The sequence below is a fragment of the Microcaecilia unicolor genome, chromosome 9, assembly GCF_901765095.1.
Source record: "Microcaecilia unicolor chromosome 9, aMicUni1.1, whole genome shotgun sequence".
Lineage (NCBI taxonomy): Eukaryota > Metazoa > Chordata > Amphibia > Gymnophiona > Siphonopidae > Microcaecilia > Microcaecilia unicolor.
Genome location: NC_044039.1, coordinates 34,884,902 through 34,906,965, shown reverse-complemented (window position 1 = coordinate 34,906,965; position 22,064 = coordinate 34,884,902). Strand labels below are relative to the sequence as shown.

Here is a 22,064-nt window from a genome sequence, read left to right as displayed (position 1 = left end):
TCTGCACAGCAGAAGCTTGACCACTTTCTATTTGGACCCCACTCGCTAAGTTTTGGGGAGAAGTACCCTGAGGGGAATGGCAGGAGGAGCGCCTTCCTCCTTGGAGCTGGAGATCTCACTGTTGACCCCCAAAATGCACCAGTGTCCTGCATTTTCTGTGGCGTTGTGTGAGGGAATGCAGTCAGCCGAAGTTGCTGACAGCACGCTTCACAGCAAGGGAGGGAACCGCTCTATCTGGAGAAACACAGCCAGCTGAGAACAAGGGAGCTGCTGGTTTTCCCGCTGCCCCGATGGAGGTGACTTTAAACATCTTATGGGTTATACTGTAAAGGATGGATTCAACTATCGCCCAATCCACAGGAGAGGTAACAGCTTTGATTACTAAGTTTGACGATTTAGTAAAGGCTGTGGACTCTGTTAAAACTGACCTTACTAGCCAGGTCAGGCAGGTGCAGAGCAACATAAAATCACCAAGAATTTAAGATGGCTACAGTAAAGGATGAAATTGTGCTTCATAGAAAAATAGAAAAGATGGAGGAACTTTTAAGCACCGTTTGAATCTTCATTTACTTAATTTCCCCAAGTCTCCTGGTGTTATACCGCTAGATCTTTTTACAAGATTTTTGGTGGAGAATTGAAAGTTCTCTTTGGAAGCATTGCCTTCTATTAATAAGATATATTATTTACCTTCTAAACTTTTGCTGTAGCTGATTATATTGGATGTGAATATTTCAGCAATCTTGGAATAGTCTATTATCAGAAATTACAGAGTTGGCTATATTGCTAGTTTATCTTTGAATGCGGTATTAAGACTTTTTCAAGTATTCTAAAGTTCCTACTGGAGGACAGAAGATTTGGATTTTCCTGATGTTTCAAAGTCTACACAGGAACATAGAAAAGTTTTTATCTATGAGACAAAAAACTTGGAGCTTCTCTTATGTTGGCATACACCTGCAAATGCCTGGTCAAGTTTGGAGGGTCTAAATATACGTTTTATGCTCCAGTGCAGATTAACATAGTAACATAGTAGATGACGGCAGAAAAAAGACCTGCACGGTCCACCCAGTCTGCCCAACAAGATAAACTCATATGTGCCACTTTTTGTGTATACCTTACTTTGATTTGTACCTGTCTTTTTCAGGGCACAGACCGTATAAGTCTGCCCAGCACTATCCCCGCCTCCCAACCACCAGCCCCGCCTCCCACCACCGGCTCTGGCACAGACTGTATAAGTCTGCACAGCACTATCCCCGCCTCCCAACCACCAGCGCTGCCTCCCACCACCGGCTCTGGCACAAACCGTATAAGTCTGCCCAGCGCTATCCCCGCCTCCCAACCACCAGCCCCGCCTCCCACCACCGGCTCTGGCACAGACTGTATAAGTCTGCACAGCACTATCCCCGCCTCCCAACCACCAGCGCTGCCTCCCACCACCGGCTCTGGCACAAACCGTATAAGTCTGCCCAGCGCTATCCCCGCCTCCCAACCACCAGCCCTGCCTCCCAGCACCGGCTCTGCCACCCAATCTCGGCTAAGCTCGTGAGGATCCATTCCTTCTGAACAGGATTCCTTTATGTTTATCCCACGCATGTTTGAATTCCGTTACCGTTTTCATTTCCACCACCTCCCGCGGGAGGGCATTCCAAGCATCCACCACTCTCTCCGTGAAAAAATACTTCCTGACATTTTTCTTGAGTCTGCCCCCCTTCAATCTCATTTCATGTCCTCTCGTTCTACCGCCTTCGCATCTCCACAGGACTGGAGTAGCCTAGTGGTTAGTGCAGTGGACTTTGATCCTGGGGAACAGTTCGATTCCCACTGCAGCTCCTTGTGACTCTGGGCAAGTCACTTAACCCTCCATTGCCCCTGGTACAAAATAAGTACCTGAATATATGTAAACCACTTTGAACGAAGTTGCAAAAACCTCAGAATGGCGGTATATCAAGTCCCATTTCCATCTAGTGTATTTTGGGACAGAAGATCACAAACCGTTTTTTACATGACCAGTGGCAGTATTTATTGTGGTCCCTCATCGGTTAAGTGTGTCTTTTGTACAAAAACAAGGTAGTAGTCCATAGTATACACTGCAAGAGTTGCCATATTTTCCTAATTGTATCCATTGGTTAGTTCTAAAATCTTCCTCTATTGTTTCCATTCACATTCATTAGTAGGGCTAAATTATGGTCTTTTAGAGTTTAATAATTTTTTATTGATGAATGCATATATAGAAACAATTCCATGCCAATCGGTATAACTTTGGTAATAAGCATTTCAAACCTGTACTAATACAGCTAAACAGCTATCATCAACATTTTCTTTTGTTTCCCCCCTCCCCCCCAGCCTTCCCCCCCTTCTGTACTAATATATTGATTAACATTGGCATATATATGCAAAAGTGTTGTACACAACTATTGTCAACAAATCTATATATTAACTTTGAAATGTATCAAGTAGCAACCTGGGCATTATTCAACAAAATTTAAAAATAAAATACAGACTGCTGGCAACATTCTGTGGTCTTGGTTTTGTATTTCATTGCTCTACTAATTTCATTTCTTCCCCGCCCTATATTGTAATTCTGCCAGTCAACAATTTATCACTCACTAAGCAGGAAAAACACATCGCATCCGCGTGGTGCCACTATCCCTGTCCCACCCTCATAAGCTTCCCCCCCATACTGAGCCTACCCCCTCTTCCCTCCCCCCCCTTCCAATCCCCCCTAAGGTATCTTCCAGAATTAACCAACCTATAACCTATGCCCGCCTCCTTCAAAATCAAAGGGAATTTAGTACCAGACTTCTACCTCTTGTATGTAGTGACTGAATGTATGGGCCCCAAATGTCCAAGAAAGTCTTCCTCCTCCTAGAGGAGCCTCTTACTCCCCGGCATTCACAAAGCATCAGCTCATGAAATCTATTTCTCCAGTGCCAGAAGTCCGGAAGAGTACTGCCTACCCATTGACAAAGTAGCAACCTCTTACCAACCAAACAGGCCTTAGGACCAGGTGCCTCCCAGATGTGCTCTGTAAGACAAAGACCTCGTGTCTATCCAGCAGTACACCCATCGGAGAGCATACAATTTTAGAGCCCAGGAAAAATGACAAATACTGCAAAACAGCGGTCCAAAAATGCTGTACCTGAAAGCATTCCCACAAACAGTGGAATAGAGAGCCTGGCAATCTTCCACACTTTTCACACAACGGGTCTTCCACCCCTTCCATCTGAAAAAGCTGGGTTTTTGTGAGGTATGCTCTATGAAGAATTCGGCATTGACATTCCCGGAGGCCTGCATTACCGGTCATCTCCGGAATCCGAGAAATCAGTATATCAAAATCCAAGGATAGTCCCAGCCTGGCTAAGTCTCTAGCCCAACACATTCTAATTAACTCTCTGTCCTCCTTAAGTGGCAGTTTCCCCAATAACTTATACAACTTCGAGACTGAAAGCCGATCCGTTCCCTCTCCTTCCAAGAATTGTCTCATCTGATGACAATGCCTGTCTCTCAAAGCCTCCAAATCTAAGGACCTCACATAGTGTGTTATTTGATGATAGGCAAAAATGTTGTTCATATCGTAACTGATACCTAAAGCTCCCAAATTTAACAGCATCCCTTGCTTATTTAACAGATGCTCCAGACGACTAATGCCTAAGTGCCCCCAAATCTGAAATGTCCTATTATCCATCCCAGGCTTAAAAGATAAGTTTCCACAGATGGGTAACATATCCGACGTGTTTTTCGATAGGCCCCAAATACCCATCAGGTCTTTCCAGAGAGACCGCAAAGATGTCAGCAACAAGCTATTCCTCAGGTGTTCCGGAACGCTAGCCCTAGGCGCCTGTAATAGAAAATAAAAATGACAAGGGGCAAAGAACTGACCCTCTATTTTACGGGGTGTATAATCTTCACAGTCAAAAAAACAGTCACCAAAATGCCTCAATAAACATGCCCTATTATACTGTTTCAGGTCTGATAAGCCCAGTCCTCCCTCCTTCCAGTGGCCCATTAACAGAGGCAGCGGCAGTTTGGCCTCCCCCCTCCCCCAACAATACCATCTAAGCAAGTGATATAATACTTTAAAATCTCGGTGGTAGATAAGGACGGGCAATAACCTTATACAATAAAGCCACCTGGGGAATTCCACCATCCGAAATAACTGAATGCGCCCATAGAGTGTCACCCAACTCTTCAGCTGTGTCTCCGTAGCGCCTAGCAGTCTATTCACATTCAATCAATATATATCAGCCGAGTTCATAGACAGCCAAACCCTTAAATAACAAAACGATCCTTGCGCCCACCGGAGCGGAAAAGTCTGCCCCACTCCCCCCCTTCTGCTCCTCTGAGGCCAGTGCCAAAGATTTCATATAGTTAAGCTTCAACCCTGCATAATCACCAAATTCTTGAAAGAGTTCTAACAAAGATGGGAGTGACTGGGAGTGCTGTGTCAAATGTACCAGTAAGTCATCCGCAAAGGCCGACAACAACACCGCAAGACACCTATCGGCACTCCTTTGATCTCTGGATGGGTTTGTATCACTCTAACCAGTGGATCTAAGGACAACACAAACAATAGAGGAGAGAGCGGACACCCCTGCCTGGTGCCTCGAAAGATGTTAAATGAGCGGGAGCGAACCCCATTTACCCAGACATATGCCAAAGGCTCCAGATACAACACCTGAATCGCATCTAGAAAGAACCCCTGGATACCATATTGCTTCAAAGTCTCAAACAAATAGGGCCATCTCACCCTGTCAAAAGCTTTCTCTGCATCAAAACTGATTAACAGAGAAGTCAGACGCTTATGTTGCACCATCTCTAAAGAGGCCAATATAGCATGGAGGTTCCGAACATCTGTCCTCCCCTTCACAAATCCCCACTTGAGCTTCTTCTACCAACTCCGGGAGTACCCGAGCTAGCCGATTTGCCAAAATCTTAGCATACAATTTGGCATCCACGTTAAGAAGGGAAATTGGTCTATACGATCCAGGATCTGCCATATCCTTACCCGCCTTCGGGATAACTACAATCTGAGCTACCTTCACTGTATCCGGCACAGTCCGCTCCTCTACCATGGAATTAAACAAGGCCAAAACCGGTCTCTTAAGATTTTCATAGAACTGCTTGTAAAACTCCATAAGATTGCCATCCGTACCCGGTGCTTTATGAGAAGCACTTTGCTGCAATGCTAACATAAGATCTCCCTCCACAATTGGGCTATTTAACCACTGCAACTGCCGAGGGGACAATTTAGGCAGCTCTACCGAATCTAAAAACATTTCAGCCCCTCCACTTCTGGCCTAGCATATAGGGTCTTGTAAAACTGGCCAAAACGGTCTGCTATGCTCTGATCTGTTCTCAATAACTGCCCATTTAAAGCTTTCAGTTGTAGAACTCTGGATGCTCCCCTTTTACTCCGCACCATATTAACCAGCAATTTCCCTGCCTTGTTGCCATATTGGAATAGTTTATATTTATAATAAAACTGGGACTTGACTGCTCTCTGATGCAACAATTCGTTGAGTTCTTTCTGTGCACCCAAAAGCAGTGACTTACTCTCATCAGTAACATTCCGGCCATATAGCTTCCTATATGTGCGAACCTGCAACTCTAAACGTAAAATCTCCTTATCTCGAAGCCTCTGAGTTCTAGCACAATAAGAAATAACATCCCCTCACAAGACAGCTTTCTCTGTTTCCCAAAAAAGGGTTGGCTGCTGTGAATATCATTATGAAATTCATAATCCACCATCCTCTCTGTTAGAAATATCTGGAAATTCTGATCTCCTACTAAATCTATGGGATATCTCCAAAGGCGCATTCCACCCCCCTTCATGGGTCTCCTCCATCTCAGCCATATCAGGGCATAGCCTCCACAATTCTTCAGTCCTTTAAGAAGCTCCAGCTCCCCGAGCCATTGAGTATACAGGTCTCTGTCAGAAAAACATCCTAGTTGTTCAGCTCCACTGCAGTCTCCAGGAACCGCCATCCTCAGCGGTCCTCCAGCAGCCCATCATACGCCAACTCACACTGATCCTTCCGCCGCCAAATCTCGCTTCACGAATTTCAGAGCCTCTGTCGCCGAGAACATGGTCTGCTTCCCGTCATGCCAGATCTTTAAACGGGCCAGGTATAACAAAGCAAACTGTATTTTCTTGGCAAATAACAGCTGACATACCTCCCGAAAAGCTCGCCGCTGCATCGACACCCCAACCGAAAAGTCCTGGAAGCAACGCACCGTAGCGTTCTCATAGTGCACAGTCCCAGCTTTTCGCAAGGCTCTGAAAATTTCTTGCTTATGAGCAAAATTGAGGACTTTGAAGATAACCACTCGGGGGCGTGGGTCTTTCAGGTTTCCAGGTCCCAGCAGGTGAGCGCGCTCCAGTCTTAAGGGCCCAGCCAGCGATTGCAACTTTAAAGTTTAGGGAGCCAGCTTTCAAAAAGTCTCTCAGTTCTGAATCTTTAATCTTTTCAGGCAGGCCTACCATTCTGATGTTATTTCTGCTGTCCCGGTTCTCCAGATCCTCTAATTTACTTTCCAGTCTTTCCACTTTGCTTTTCAAGTCCTGTTGTGTGGTCTCATGCTGCTGGACTCGATCCTCCACATCTGAGAGCCTCTGTTTATAGAGGAAGAACTCCGATTGTATATTCTCCAGCTTTGCATCGATGCCTCAAATTATGGTCTTTAATTTAGATCACATCATTTTCTTTAGTTGATAACTGTCTTTATACCTTCTAACAAGTAATGCAGTCTGAAATTTATTGCAAGTGACATACATGACATCTATAGCAAGCAAAGGTCACAGCTTAAAAAGGAAGTTAAAGTTATTGGCACAAAGCAAGAGGAAATGGAGGACAGAATTGCAAATTGGGAGAAGCACATAGAAAACCTGCAATTTTGCTATGAATCTCAAGGCACCGATTTAAAAACACTATGGGACCGGGTGGAAGACTTGGAGAATCAATTCTGGAGGCATAACATTTGGATCTGAAGAAGTTGCAACTAAGGGGAAGACTATCAAAGTGGAAAGGGCACACAGAGCTCTTGGAGCCAAGAACAACCAGCCCCGGGAATATCATTACATGTATCCATGATTTTATGCTCAAAGAAAGAATGATGGCTGCTGCCAGGAAGATGGGCACTATTCACTGGAAATACTTCAGTTGGAAATATATCAGGACATGTCTATTGTCACTTTACAGAAAAGGAGGGAATTTGGTGGAGTGGTTTTGTTTATGCAGTTTGCAGAGATAAAATATAAATGGGGATTTCCTTTTTACTTGATCTTCACAGAACAGCATCATTAAGAAGGTCCCCTTTCTCAGATGCAACATGAAAAACATTGCAATAACTCCATGTGGACAATCTCCCAGAGGAAGTGGGATTTTCTTGACATGAAAAAAATTAGTTTGACTACAGTTTGATGTAAATAGCAATACTGAATTTGGTCGGTCTATAAAAATACTGCACACTGGATAAATGAAGTTATTTTGTTTTTGATACGTCTTATTGTCTACTTCACTCCTCTTTTGAAGTAAAGAAGATACAACAGTCAAAATATAAAAAACAATACAAAACAGCAATAGAAGCATACATAACAGAACTAGGCATCCATTAATACACCCTGCAATAAACAATCTACAAACTATTCCTCAACTACAAATCACCAGGCCACCTCTGAATACCTTCAAATGTAGAAAGTATTTTCCATATATCCCCCCCCCCCAACCATCTTAACAACCCCAACAGTTCCACACCCCACCAACCCATCCCAATCCCCTGCAGCATACTAAAACAAACAGGGTCCAAAAAACTGCAGAAGCTAAGGACAAACCAGCCATGACAAAACACCACAACAGGGCACTAAGGTGGAATGCCTCGCCAGGTCCAATAAGGCGCCCAGATGGGCAAAAAAGTGCCCATAGTATCCTTGTGCAACACAGTCAATGTGGTCTTCAAATTGCCAACAGCAGTTCCCTAGAGGGTCTGTCCATCTGTTTCTAGGAGGCGGCCAAGCACACTCGTGCCAATGTGGCAACCAAAGCCACTAGCTTTAGAGATCCCTCCTCCAACTTGGTGCAGGCTCATTCAACGGGAAGACATACATATCAAGAAGGATGTGGGCATGCAATCTATCTGTGAGAAGCACCAATAAATTCCAATAATCTTGCGCTGTAGTGAATTCCCACCATAAGTGGGAGAAAGTGCCTCGATGAGTACCACCTCTCCAGCATAGACCCGCCCCTGATCCATAAAACAATTGAAGTAGTGCAGGAGTATAATACAATTGAAACAGAATCTTGTACTCATGCTCCATCAAGCCAGTTGTTATGGAAATTTTTAAAAGGTTTCTATATACTAGTTCCCATTGTGCCTTTTGCAAGGCATAGCCCAAAAGGACTTCCCACTTCATATTTGCACTCTAAGAGGCAGCAACGAAGAAAGGTCTTAAATAAGCGCGAGAAGTCCCCTCCACACGCCCATTCTGAAAACCTTTAATAGGGCATAATTCTCCTGTTCCCAGTGAGGAAGCACCTTATGAAGCAGAGAGCCTTTTAGCTGATAACAGGAAAATAATCAGAAGGTTCTAACCTATATTCATCTCTAAGGGCATGAAAAGAAATTACAGCCCCCTGCCAAAATCAATTTACCCTTGCTAGCTCATTTCTGGAAAACAGAACTCTCTGTTGGAAAAAAGCCCAGGGCACACTATATATAAGTATCAAAGAAACAGTGTTGTGTAGGCAAAAACTTTGCCTGAAGAATTCGCCACAAAGACAACATACATGACACTCCATAAGCAGCCCACTTGATAATGTCCTTAAGTGCTGCCATTGGCAAGCAGGGCAGAGCCCGTAATGGCACAGACCCAACAAGAGCCTGCTCTAACTGGAAAGGTGGCCCATTCGGTGTCAACTAATAAGAAAATAAGGCACTCCCATCGCTCCATAGGCCCAATCAGAGAACATTCTAGATCTATGAACCAGAGGCGGCTTATGCTGCTAAATATAGGGAAAAAGCCCTCCATGCACCCAGAGACATTTTTAAAGGACAGATAGGGGTAGGCAAGCAACAGATATAAAAGACAGGCCTCACTACCATTTTCACAGCATTAATCTGTCCCACCAAAGAGATCCATAGACCCTCTCATCTATCCAAATCTGCTAAGACTGTCTTCCACAATGGGGGTAATTAACAGCAAACAGCTGACTCAGGTCAGAAGAGATATTCACCACAAAATATTGAAGGAAATGCGGTGCCCAGCAAAGCGGGAAAAAACGTCTCATCTCTCCCAAGTATATCACAACAGACTGCAAGGTTTAGTAGTTCAGATTTAGTGACATAGTAACATAGTAAATGACGGCAGATAAAGACCTGTATGGTCCATCCAGCCTGCCCAACAAGATAAATTCATTTTACGTGATATGCAATACTATATATGTATGCCCGAGATTGATTTGTCCTTGTCATTCTCAGGGCACAAACCATAGAAGTCTTCCCAGCAGTGTTTTTGTACTAAAAGTTCTGAAGCTTAACGATGAAACATGGTATGCGATACTTTATATGTATACCAGAGTTTGATTTGGCCTTGCCATTCTCAGGACACAGACCGTAGAAGACTGCCCAGCACTGTTCTTGAACTGAAAGTTCTGAAGCTAATGTCAAAGTCCCTTAAAATGTACATTCTAGCCCACCCACATCTATTCAGAGATCAGGGCACAGATTGTAGAAGTCAGCCCAGCACTGGTTTTACTTCCCAATAAGCGGGAAAGTGCGGGATACTAATGTAATAAATAAATAAATAAATAAATAAAAATTACCGGTGTCGCCACCCATCTCTGTTAAGATTCCGTGGATCCATTCCTTCTAAAAGGATTCCTTTGTGTTTATCCCACGCATGTTTGAATTCTATTACCATTTTCATCTCCATCACCTCCCGTGGGAGAGCATTCCATGTATCCACAACCCATTCTGTGAAAAAATACTTCCTGACATTAATCCTGAGTCTGCCCTCCTTCAACCTCAATTTGTGTTCTCTAGTTCTACCACCTTCCCCTCTCCGGAAAGGTTTGTTTACGGATTAATACCTTTCAAATATTTGAACGTCTGTATCATGTCACGCCTGATGCATTCAGCTGAACATTCAGTTTAAACCTGGACACTGTCCAGTAAGCCTCCATGTGAGCCAGAATACCTGACAAAGATCTCAGAGGCTCAGTAACAGTAAAAGGAACACCATCAGCATAAAACAGCATTTTATGTTTTTGGGCCCCCACCAAAATGCCACCCACCTCCTTTCAATCCCTCACTTTTTGCACTAGGGGCTCCAAGCAAAATGCAAGGATGACTAAGGGCACCCTTGTCTAGTGCCCCTATGTAAGGGGGGAAAGTCAGTATCCCCCCATTGAAATTCAAACTTGCTAAGGCATTATTATACATATGAGAGCCAGCCAACAATCCCTATTAGCCTGAATTTCTGCAAGATGGACATCATAAAAGGCCATCACATCCAGTCGAAGGCCTTCTCCATGTTGATAGCTAGAAACACTGCAGGAGAAGGTCCCTAACAAGCCAGCCAAATATGATTAAGAAGCCTCCAAACATGATCATTGGGTTGCTGCCCTGCAATAAATCCCAACTGATAACAATGCATGAAACCCAAGTAGGTACCGTTGCAACCAATCCGTAATGATCTTTGCAAGAAGTTTATAGTCCACTCCCTGCAGAGAAATAGATCAATAAGCATCCCTCTCAGGCTTTAACAATATTGTAATAACTGCCTGCTGTAGGGAAAGAGGGAGCTCCTGCTCAAGGTAAAATTAGTTCTTACTTGATAATTTTCTTTCCATTAGTCCCATCAGATCAATCCAGAGACTTGTGGGTTATGTTCCTCCACTAGCAGGTTAGATAGAGAGAACATGAAGTTCGCCCCTAGAGGGCTTGTGCAGCCAGCCTAACTTCACTATGATACCAAAGCAGTAAGAAATCATTTGAACAATAGTTCACGCTCCTGCCTCTCAAAAGCAGCATATAATCTGAAGGAAAACCTCCAAGCTGCTCCACAGTAACAACTGTTTTCTAATAACTTGTTTAAACCAAAACTTCCAGTCTAGCAGAAGAACATGAACAGAAGCAACAGCAACCATACCAAAACCTTCCATATATACATCATACAGAATCAGCTAACATGAACCCTAGGGAGGGACTTTGGATTGATCTGATGGGACTAATGGAAAGAAAATTATCAGGTAAGCACTAATTTTACCTTCCATTGCATCCCCAGATCAATCCAGAGACTTGTGGGATGTACCAAAGCAATCCTCAAGAAGGGTGGGATTGAACTCCCCCGGAAGCCAAAACAGAAGTGCCAAAAAGCGCATCCCGACGCGCAGCGACATCTAGCTGGCGATGTTTAGAAAAAGTATGAACCAACGCCAAGTAGTCGCTTTACAAATGTCCTCCAACGGTATCAGCCGGTACTCTGCAAATGACGCAGCCTGAGCCCTAGTCGAATGCGCTCAAATCTGAGAGGAAGAGGCTTCCCCGTGGAAAGATAAGCAGACCCGATCGCCTCCCGAAGCCAGCGAACAATCGAGCTTTAGAAGCCATATCTCTCTTTTTGTGTCCAGCAAACAGGACAAACAGATGATCGGACTTCCGGAAGGAATTAGTCGCTTCCAAATAGGCCATCAGGGCCCTTTTTACATCCAAACTTCCGGGTAATCTTCCCGCTTGAAGGCCGGCAAATTCACTTCTTGGTTGACGTGAAAATGAGAGATCACCTTCGGTAGAAAGGATGGCACCATACGAATCGAGACCCCTGCTTCCGAAAAATGCAGAAATGGGTCCCTGCACAACAGAGCCTGAAGTTCCGAAACCCTTCTGGCCGAAGCCATTGCTACCAAAAACACCGTCTTCAACGTCAGATCCTTCAAAGACGTCTTACAGATTGGCTGAAACGGAGCCCGCAGTACTAGGTTCAGATTCCATTCCGGCACCACCGGCACTCGAGGCGGTCTAACATGGCTAACGCCTCGGAAAAAACGAACTACATCCGGATGAGAGGCCAACAACGACCACCTAAGCGGCCTCTAAAACAGGCCAACACCGCCACCTGTACCTTGAGAGCTTAATGACAGCGCCTTCTCAAACCCCTCCTGCAAAAAGGCTAGAATAGTCATGAGGGGCCGACTCCGGCGAGATGCCTGACGACGAACACCAAGATACAAAGGTTTGCTAGACCCTAGCATACGCCGAAGTAGATTGCTTGCGCGCCTGCAACATCGTCCCAATCACCGACTCAGAATATCCTTTGCGTCTGAGTCGCGACCTCTCAATAGCCAAGCCATAAGACCAAATGGGATGGGATCCTGCATGATCACTGGTCCCTGAACCAGAAGATCGGGAATGTTCGACAGCCTCAACGGTTCGTCTATCAACAGACGTACTAAATCCGCATACCAAAGACGCCTGGGCCAATCCGGAGTCAACAGAATGACTACTCCTGGATGTCGTGCGATCCTGCCGACCACCCGACCGATCATGAGCCATGGAGGAAAGACATATAGGAGATCCTGCGGCCACCTTTGCAACAGCGTGTCTATTCCTTCGGACCCGAATTCCCTGCCCCTGCTGAAAAAACGGGGCACCTTGGCATTGGAAAACCGGGCCATTAGATCCACTACCAGCACCCCCCAACAGGACGTGATCCGGTCGAACGCTACTCGAGAGAGCTCCCACTCCCCCGCATCCAAATGGTTCCGGCTTAGGAAATCCGCCTGCACATTCAGAACTCCCGCGATGTGAGCCACTGACAAAAGAAAGAGACGCTTCTCCACCCAGCGGCAGAGGGAAAGAGCCTCTGTTGACAACTGAGCACTCCGAGTGCCCCCTTGGCGATTGACATAGGCTACCGCTGTCGCATTGTTGCAGAGAACACGTACCGACTGGTTCAGCACTAATCTCTTGAAGGCTTGCAGTGCCAGCCGAATCGCCCGCAATTCCAGAAGATTGATTGATAAGAGAGCGTCCGACGGACTCCACACACCCTGCGTCGAATGACCCAGGCAATGAGCCCCCCAGCTGGACAGACTGGCATCTGTCGTGACTACCCGCCATTCCGGAGTGGCGAGGGACATACCGCGAAGAAGATTCTCCGGCTGGAGTCACCAGCGCATGGCAAAACGATCCCGAGCCTCCCATGGGATCCGAACCACATAATCCTTCGACAACGGGGACCAACGGCTGAGTAGGGACCACTGCAACGGACGCATATGCCTCCTGGCCCAAGGGACCACGTCCAGTGTCGCTGCCATCGACCCTAGCACCTGAACATACTCCCACGCCTTTGGAGCCGCTACTTGTATGAGTGAGGAAATCTGCCACAGCAGCTTCAACCTGTGTGGTTCCGGGAGAAAAACTCTGCCCTGAGCGGTATCGAACCAAACGCCGAGATATTCCAAAGTCTGGGTCGGCACGAGGTGACATTTCTGAATGTTGATCACCCAGCTCAGCGAACGCAGAAGATTCATGACCGACTGTGTAGCCCGGGCACACTCCTCCTGAGACGGCGCATGAATGAGCCAGTTGTCAAGATATGGGTGAACTTGCACCCCTCTTGCTCGCAAGAAAGCTGCCACTACCACCATTACCTTGGAGAAGGTGCGAGGCGCCGTGGCTAGACCAAAAGGCATGGGTCGGAACTGAAAATGCTGTCCCAGAACCGCAAAGCGCAGGACGCACTGATGAGGCAGCCAAATGGGAATGTGTAAGTTTGCCTCCTTTAGATCGAGAGCTGAAATTCTCCCGTTTGCACGGCCGCCACGATGGAGCGCAAAGTTTCCATCCTGAAATGCCTCACTCTGAGGGCTCTGTTGACCGCCTTGAGATCTACAACTGGCCGAAACGTTCCTCCCTTCTTTGGCACGACAAAGTAAATAGAGCAGTGACCCTGGCCGATTTCGGCCAAAGGTACCAGAACTACTGCCTCTAAACGCAGTAATTCTGACAGAGTATCCCATACCGCTGCTCTCTTTAGCGGAGACTTGCAAGGAGACTCTAGGAGGCTGTCTGACAGTGAACGGGCGAACTCCATCTTGTAGCCGTCTCGAATGATGTCCAGCACCCATTCATCCGCAGTTACCCTCGCCCACTCCTTCCCGAACTGAGACAGCTGTCCCCCTATTGCCGGAAAGGAATGGGCCAGGGCCCCATCATTGGGTACTTCTGCTACCCTGCAGATTGCGAGAGGCCACGATAGGCTGACGGCGGTCCGGCCGAAAGGGCTGCGATCTCTGCTGAAAACAGGGCTTTGAAAATCCCCCGGATCTACCAGGCCTTTAACGCTTGGCCTCCTTAAAGCAAGGCCTGAAGGTCTTCGTCTGGGACTTACCTCTGTCCTCTGGCAAACGACCCTTGGAATCTCCTAATTCCTTAACAATCTGAGCAAGTTCCTCTCCAAAGAGGAGCCGCCCCTTAAAAGGCAACCGCGCCAAACGGGACTTAGATGCCACATCTGCAGCCCAGTGCTTCAGCCAAATCCATCTACAGGCCGACACGGCCAACGAAACTTCCTTAGCTGAAGCTCGGAGAATGTCATAAAGGACATCCTCCAGGTAAGCCAAACCCGACTCCAACACAGGGAGGCATTCAACCAGGTCTTCAGTAGACACCGCGTGCTGAACCCAGGACAGACAAGCTCTTGCCGCATAAGATCCGCAAATCAAGGCCTGTAATGACAATGCTGCCACCTCGAATGAGGCCTACACCGAAGCTTCAAGTCTTCGATCCTGCGGATCTCGGTGCCGCCCTCCACCGGTAAAGTTGTTTTCTTTGTCACAGCAGTAATTAACGAATCTACTGTCGGCAAACGCAAGGAGTCCAAATCCTCCTGCCATAAGGGACAGAGTATGGCCATGGCCATGGTCCGCGCGACCCTAAGATGGCCTCTGGCGAATCCCACTGTGCTTTAAAGAGAACCTGCATGGCCTCATGAATATGAAAGGTTCGCGACGGAGTCCTAGTGCCCGACATAATAGAGGGTGCACCTTCCGAGTGAGCCGGGGGTTCAGGGGAAGATATATGTAATATCTCCATCGCCTTTATAATAAAAGATGGAAGCTCCTCCCTACGAAAAAGCCTTGCCGCGGTAGGGTCATCACCCTCTCCCGCTGGCATTTCCCCGTCTTCCAGGGTCTCTTGTAGGGAATCCCCTGACAACTAAGCTTCATCAGAGTCAGACTGTCCCGACCCCTCAGCTCCAGGGCCAAAACACTCAAAACGGGCCCGTTTAGGGGCTGCATGAGAGAAATCAGTAGAAGAGCCACGCTGGCTATCCAAAATGGCATCCATCTCGCCTCCCCCCGCTGCTTTCAATAAAAAAGCCTTGTGCATGAGGAGCACAAATTCCGGAGAAAACGCCACTGTACGCGGTGCCCCTGAGAGGAGATTCCGAGACTCCGCGTTTCGGGGCAGAAACAGCTGAGAGCTGCAATCCCGCTGCCACGCTTACCAGCGGCTGGGGAGCAGAAGGGGAGAAAATGGTGGCAGCTGACCCACGCACTGCCGGCAACAACGGCTTTCCCGCCATGCAGGAATTGGTCGACTCCGCCACTCCCCCCCCGCAGAGCGATCTGCCTGTTCCGGCCGGGGCTTGCCCAAGGCCCTGACACAGCTCTTGCGTGCCCCGGACGCTGTCTTACACGCACCACAGCACGACGGGCCAAAGCCTGCTTCCCCGCCTAGCGCTCACGTACCTCTGAAGTCTGGAGCCAGGAATCGCTGCTTTAATTTTAGGGATCTCCGATCTGTATCTTTTTTTTTTTTTCCAAGAGGCAAGAGAGAAACACTGACAGAACTAACTCCCTGAGGAAGCAGAAAGGCTGGTGGGGGAGACCACCAGGTGTAACCCCAATGTGCCCAAAGCACCTCAACCCCAATATAAGCTCAACAACCCCCGAGGGAATGGGATAGGAGCCAAATCACTGCAGAGCTGCACAATATGTCTTTTCACCTGCTAAATAGAGAGAATACTGAAGTTAGGTTGGCTGCACATTCCCTCTAGGGGCGAACATCGTGTCTAACCTGCTAGTGGAGGGACATACCCCACAAGTCTCTGGATTGATCTGGGGACGCAATGGAAGAAGAGCATTAAACATATGAGTTAATGGCCCCACAATCAACTCACCAAAATGCTTATAGAATTGATTAGTGAAGCCATCAAGCCCTAGAGTCTTAAAAGGCAGTTGTTTAATAGCCCCTAGTACCTTTCCTACCTCAGTAGGGTGGGATAATTGCTCCGCCTCCTCAGTTCTCAGCACAAGCAAAGTCACCCCCACTGCAGATACACTTCAATATCTACTCTTACTGAAATTCTACATAACTGCGGAGCACAGACTCCAACATTTCTGCACAGAATCTGTGCTCCCTTCCGCCTGCTGCTGGCCGGTGCCAGCCTACCTGAGCACTGAACTTCGCCCTGGTGGTCTAGTAGCCTTTTTCGGGGCAGAAAAGAACTTCACCCTTTCCTGCCCTGCAGCCGCCGCTTGCTCGCTGGTGCCATTCTTTTTCCAAATGGCTGCCGAGATTTCAAGCGGCAGCCATTTGGAAAAAATGGCTGTAGCGAAAGCCACTTGCTGGAGATAGAGAACTACTGGAGTGCTGGAGCAGACCAGCCTCTTTATAGAGCAAAGCACAATTCTATATTCTTTATCAACACCTGTTTGTTGATGGACAACATCTGCAAGTTCTGGACTGATCTGGTGTGGAAGTCCAAACATTCATTCGTCTGTATGAATAAAGAAATTGTTTGGACTTCCAGTGTCTGCTTTCTGTTTTTTCTTGTCGCTGCTAGACACTCAGCGCCTCTTTGCTACTCCAATCTGATCTGGTGTGGGACACTAAGGAAAGGGGCTTTGTTTTCCTGATGAATGCTATTTCTTTTCATGTTTATTATTTATGCAATCTCTTTCCATTATGTGGACAAAGAGGAATGCTCTACCAGTATATTTTCTTGCAATGTTTCTTCTTTAATCATCTATCTTGTTATTACTGGATATTTCCTGGTAGATTACTTAAGTTTGGCAAAACTTTTAAATTAAAAATGCATTTCTTACCTAAATTAAAAATATTTTGCGCCCATACGTTGGCATCACAATGAAACTGAACACTGTTCGTCACTGGTGTAGAGTCGCACCTTGCACGAAGGAGATGACGCAGTCGATAAGTAATCTAATAGGATTAAAAAAATCATCTGAACAGGCAGATCATGTGTTTCCTTAATAAGAAAGCATAATTGCTAACATTGTAGGTGTTCATACAGTACAAACTCTGCTCTGATAACTACAATGGGAAGACTTCCAATATTAGAACCACTGGCTTCAATTACAGTCATGTTAACCACAATAAAAAGTCTGAAATTGCTTCCACTTGGTATTCCAGATTCTTTGGTAGAAAATAATCAAAATCATTTAATTACTATGTTTCCTGGTCATAAATGTGAAATTAGACCTTACCTGATAATTTTCTTTCCTTGAGCCCTTCCAGACCAGTCCAGAAGTCTGGGTATATGCTCTCCTGCCAGCAAGTGGACAGTGAGAACTAATGCAATTAGATTGTATGCTCTGTCGAGCAGGGATTGTCTCTTCATGTTCAAGTGTACAGCGCTGCGTACGTCTAGTAGCGCTATAGAAATGATAAGTAGTAGTAGAATTATGACATCGGTATTTATAGTATTCTGTGCTGCCTAGAAACAGCCAGTATTTTCTTAAAACATTTCTGTGCACACCATATTTTTTTGTTATCTTGTGTGTTATTTTTTTTTGTTGTTTAAATTTCTAATCAAATGATGAACTCAAAAAATGCCCCATGAATTCTTGGAGAAACCCGATGACAAACTAGAACATACAAACATGAGTTGGTAGAATTACATACTGAGAGAAAATGTTGTTTGCACCATTTTTCTAAACATAGCTGCTAAGTTTTATACATCTGAAACACCGGGCGGGTTCTAGACTGGTCCACAAGAACTCAAGGAAATAAAAATTAGCAGGTAAGGCCTAATTTCACCTTATAACTCCTCCATACCGTATAGATGCTTGGGATGTACCAAAGAAGTACTTGTCAAGAGTGGGAACTAGCGCTACCTGCTGACAGTACACGAGACCCAAAAGCTACATCCTGTTTGGCGTACACATCTAACCTGTATCGAACACAATATCGCCTACATAGCTGCTCTGCAAATCTCTTGATAGCGGTATGAGCTTGTGTTTTTCCCATGAGGCCTCCTGAGCTTCAGTTGCCTTAAGAATAGGAAGAACTGGTCTGCCTGACAAAAACTGAGCAGAAACAATTGCCTCTTTAACCCAATGAGCCACTGTAGCTTTTGAAGCGGCTTCCCCTTTCCTAGGATCACCAAAGAGTACAAATGTCCTGTCTGCCCCACTAAACTCACTGGTTCTTGACAAGAAAGAATGGAGCAACCATCCAACATTCAAATTAGATGTAGTAGTCAGTGGCCTTACCTCGAACCAGGCACAAATTTTGTTCAATACAGTGCAATGAAACTAACCTCTTCCACAGTACTCTAAATCGAGTGGAGAAACAATGAAACTAAAGGATTTTAAAACCATGAGACCAATCGGATATTAAGCTGGTAAATCATTATATTTTTACCCAAAATGTAATCATATCTGGATTTATGCAATAAAATAAGGTTTCCAGAACCAATTACTTTTGTTCTAAAACACAGACAAAACTAATGCACATCAAGCATTAATTTACTTAAACCTTAAATAGTTTAAATGAATACAATGATTAACCTTAAACATCTCAAACAATGTAAGATAAAATTTGGCTGAACTCTTTACTTGTGTTTAAATTCTCTCTGTTACAAGTCAGTTTCTTAACAGGCATGTCATCTTACCCTGTTATACTCAACCTCTTCAAGTGTGCTATCAGATAAGTATCTGGTTTTTTTTTTCTCTATATACACCTTTTTTAAAAATCTGAACGTATCAAAAGTGATTTCATGGCTCTGGGTCAGACAGGTGAACAGGTGTTGCTTTTGTCAATCCTCCCCGCAGAGAAGCTTGCACCCTGGAGATTAATATGTGGCTGCGCAGATGGTGTTATTAAGAGCATTTTGGCTTCCTGGACCATGGCATGCTTTTCCAAGGGCAAATGAGTAGAAATGGTGTCCATCTATCAAAGAACGGAAGAAGTGTTTTCAGCAGCAGATTAGCTAACCGGACCGCAGTATATACTAATTCCCGAATTATGGGAAATAAGACTTTAAATCTTGAGGCTGTGATGGAAGAGGCTGATATGGATTTAGTGGCAATCACAGAGAGACATGGTTCACAGAGAACCATGACTGGGATATAGTTGGTTCGGGAAAGACAGGTTAGGAAGAAAGTAGGTGGGGTGGAATTATATGTTAAAAATAAAAGACCCACAATTTCAGGACCTACAGGGTAAGGAAGAGGCTTTGTAAGTCAATCTGGAAAGAGAGAATGGCAAATGTATTTACATTGGTGTGATATACAGGCCTCCTTCACAAACAGAAGTGGACATGATGGGAGAGATTAGTAAGCTCGACTCAGGAGAGAGACCTTGGAGTGTTGGTGTCTGAGGATCTGAAGGTGAAGAAACAATGCGACAAGGCGACAGCCGTGGCCAGAAGGATGCTAGGCTGCATAAAAAGGGGCCTAACCAGCAGAAGAAAGGAGGTGTTGATGCCCCTCTACAAGTCGTTGGTGAGGCCCCACTTGGAGTATTGTGTTCAGTTTTGGAGGCTGTATCTTGTTAAAGATGTAAATAGACTGGAAGCGGTGCAAAGAAAAGCTACAAAAATGGTATGGGATTTGCATGCAAACCGTACGAGGAGAGACTTGCTGACCTGAACATGTATACCTTGGAGGAAAGGAGAAACAGGGGTGACATGATTCAAATGAACCTTTTTTGGAGACGGGAAGGCGGTAGAACTAGAGGACAAGAATTGAGGTTGAAGGGGGGGGGGGGGGGGTAGACTCAGGACTAATGTCAGGACGTATTTTTTCACAGAGAGGGTGGTGGATATGTGGAATGCCCTCCTGCGGGAGGTGGTGGAGATGAAAACAGTAATGGAATTCAAACATGCGTGGGATAAACACAAAGGAATCCTGTTTAGAAGGAATGGTTCTGCGGAATCTTAGCAGAGATTGGGTAGCGGCGCCAGTAATTGGGAAACCTAGTACAAGAACAGTGCTGGGCAGACTGCTACGGTCTGTGCCCTGAGAAAGGCAAGGACACATCAAACTCGGGTATACATATAAAGTATCTTGTTGGGCAGACTGGATGGACCATACAGGTCTTTATCTGCCGTCATTTACTATGTTACTATGACAGAGATTTAATTGAAGAAATTTGAAAGATAGCTGTGAAAGGGAAAATACTACTAATAGGTGATTTTAATATGCCAGATGTTGATTGGAGTATCCTTATTGCGGGGTCTTTTAGAAGCAGGGAGATTTGTAATGGAACCCACATGGGATGGGGCCATAATGGACATAGTGCTTACTAATGGGGAGAGTGTTTCTAAAGTTATAGTAGTTGATCACCTGGTATCCAGTGATCACCAGATGGTGTGGTTAAATATTTAGATAGGTATGAACAGGGTTCATTCAAAAGTGAAGGTTCTAGATTTAAAAAAAATAAAAAAAAAAAAAAAAAACTTTGTTCAGCTGGGGGGATAGGAATTGTTGTCAGGATGGGAACATCTGGCTACTCATGTTCTTTTGAAGGAAGCCTGCTAAAACAATGTTGTGAGAGGAACTGCAGCTCTCTTTTCTAATGGCCGAAGCCATTAGTAGCCCACCTCTCCTGTAGAAGTGTCAGGAAATCACAGAGGCCACGTGGCACATCCTAATGCTCAGAATCCACCGATTCCTCAAATTATCCAAGAACATTGTGCCTGGGCCTTGCTTGATTCAGCGCACACAAGCATCAGAACATTAGCATTGCACTCTGTCTCTCAAGAGATGGGGTTGAGATAAAAAGTCTCTCCCAGAAGGATCCCAGCTAGGAATACTACTACCCACTAAGACATAGAACCCTTTCTTCTAGAATGGTGGTCTCTATGAAAACTGTTGAACTCAGTCATCCCCCTCAGGCAGAATAGTAGTTTCCCACTTAATTGGATACATAAGCACATAAGTATGGTCGAAGGTCCAGCATCCTGATTCCAACAGTGGCCAATCCAGGTCACAAGTACCTGGCAAGATCCCAAAGCAGTATAATACATTTTATGCTGCTTACTGTAGAAATAAGCAGTGGATTTTCCCCAAGTCCATTTTAATAATGGTCTATGGACTTTTCCTTTAGGAAGCCAGCCAAACCTTTTTTAAACCCCGCTAAGCTAACCGCTTTTACTACGTTCTCTGGCAACGAATTTCAGAGTTTAATTACACATTGAGTGAAGAAATATTTTCTCAGATTTGTTTTAAATTTACTATTTTCTAGCTTCATTGGGTGCCCCCTAGTGCGAAGGCCTGCTTGCAAAGTAGCTCGCTATTTATAAAAAGGAATAAAAGGGAAGGTCTTACAGGCTCTCAGATCTTCTACATGGTGGGTTCCCTCACGGAGCTAGAGCACAGGGAGAAAAAAAATCATCACCTCAAGAAGCGAAGATACTTACCTGTAGCAGGTATTCTCCGAGGACAGCAGGCTGATTGTTCTCACTGATGGGTCGGCGTCAACGGCGGCCCGGAAACGGCAATTTTTCTCAGCTAAAATAGGCAAAGCTTTGCCAGCATGCGCGGTCGTTTTCCCACAACAGCGCGCGCGAGTCCCCGCTCAGTTAGGTCAAAAGCAATTACAAAGAGAAGAAAACAACGCCAAAGGGGAGGTGGGAGGGTTTGTGAGAACAATCAGCCTGCTGTCCTCGGAGAATACCTGCTACAGGTAAGTATCTTCGCTTTCTCCGAGGACAAGCAGGCTGCTTGTCCTCAGTGATGGGGTATCTCTAGCACCCCAGGCTCACTAAAACAACAAAGAAAGGTGAACTGGGCCTCGCAACAGCGAGGACATATCAA

At 45.6% G+C, this 22,064-nt stretch overlaps 1 protein-coding gene across 2 annotated transcripts in view; it reads right to left on the bottom strand.

The window, feature by feature from the left end:
* Positions 1 to 22,064, bottom strand: part of TRIM24 (tripartite motif containing 24) — a 387,425-nt gene that overhangs the window by 131,580 nt on the left and 233,781 nt on the right. For both annotated transcript variants that reach the window (XM_030214266.1, XM_030214267.1), the window contains exon 8: positions 17,109 to 17,223. In XM_030214266.1, coding sequence (XP_030070126.1) covers positions 17,109 to 17,223 — 115 coding nt within the window. The remainder of the gene's footprint in view (positions 1 to 17,108; positions 17,224 to 22,064) is intronic.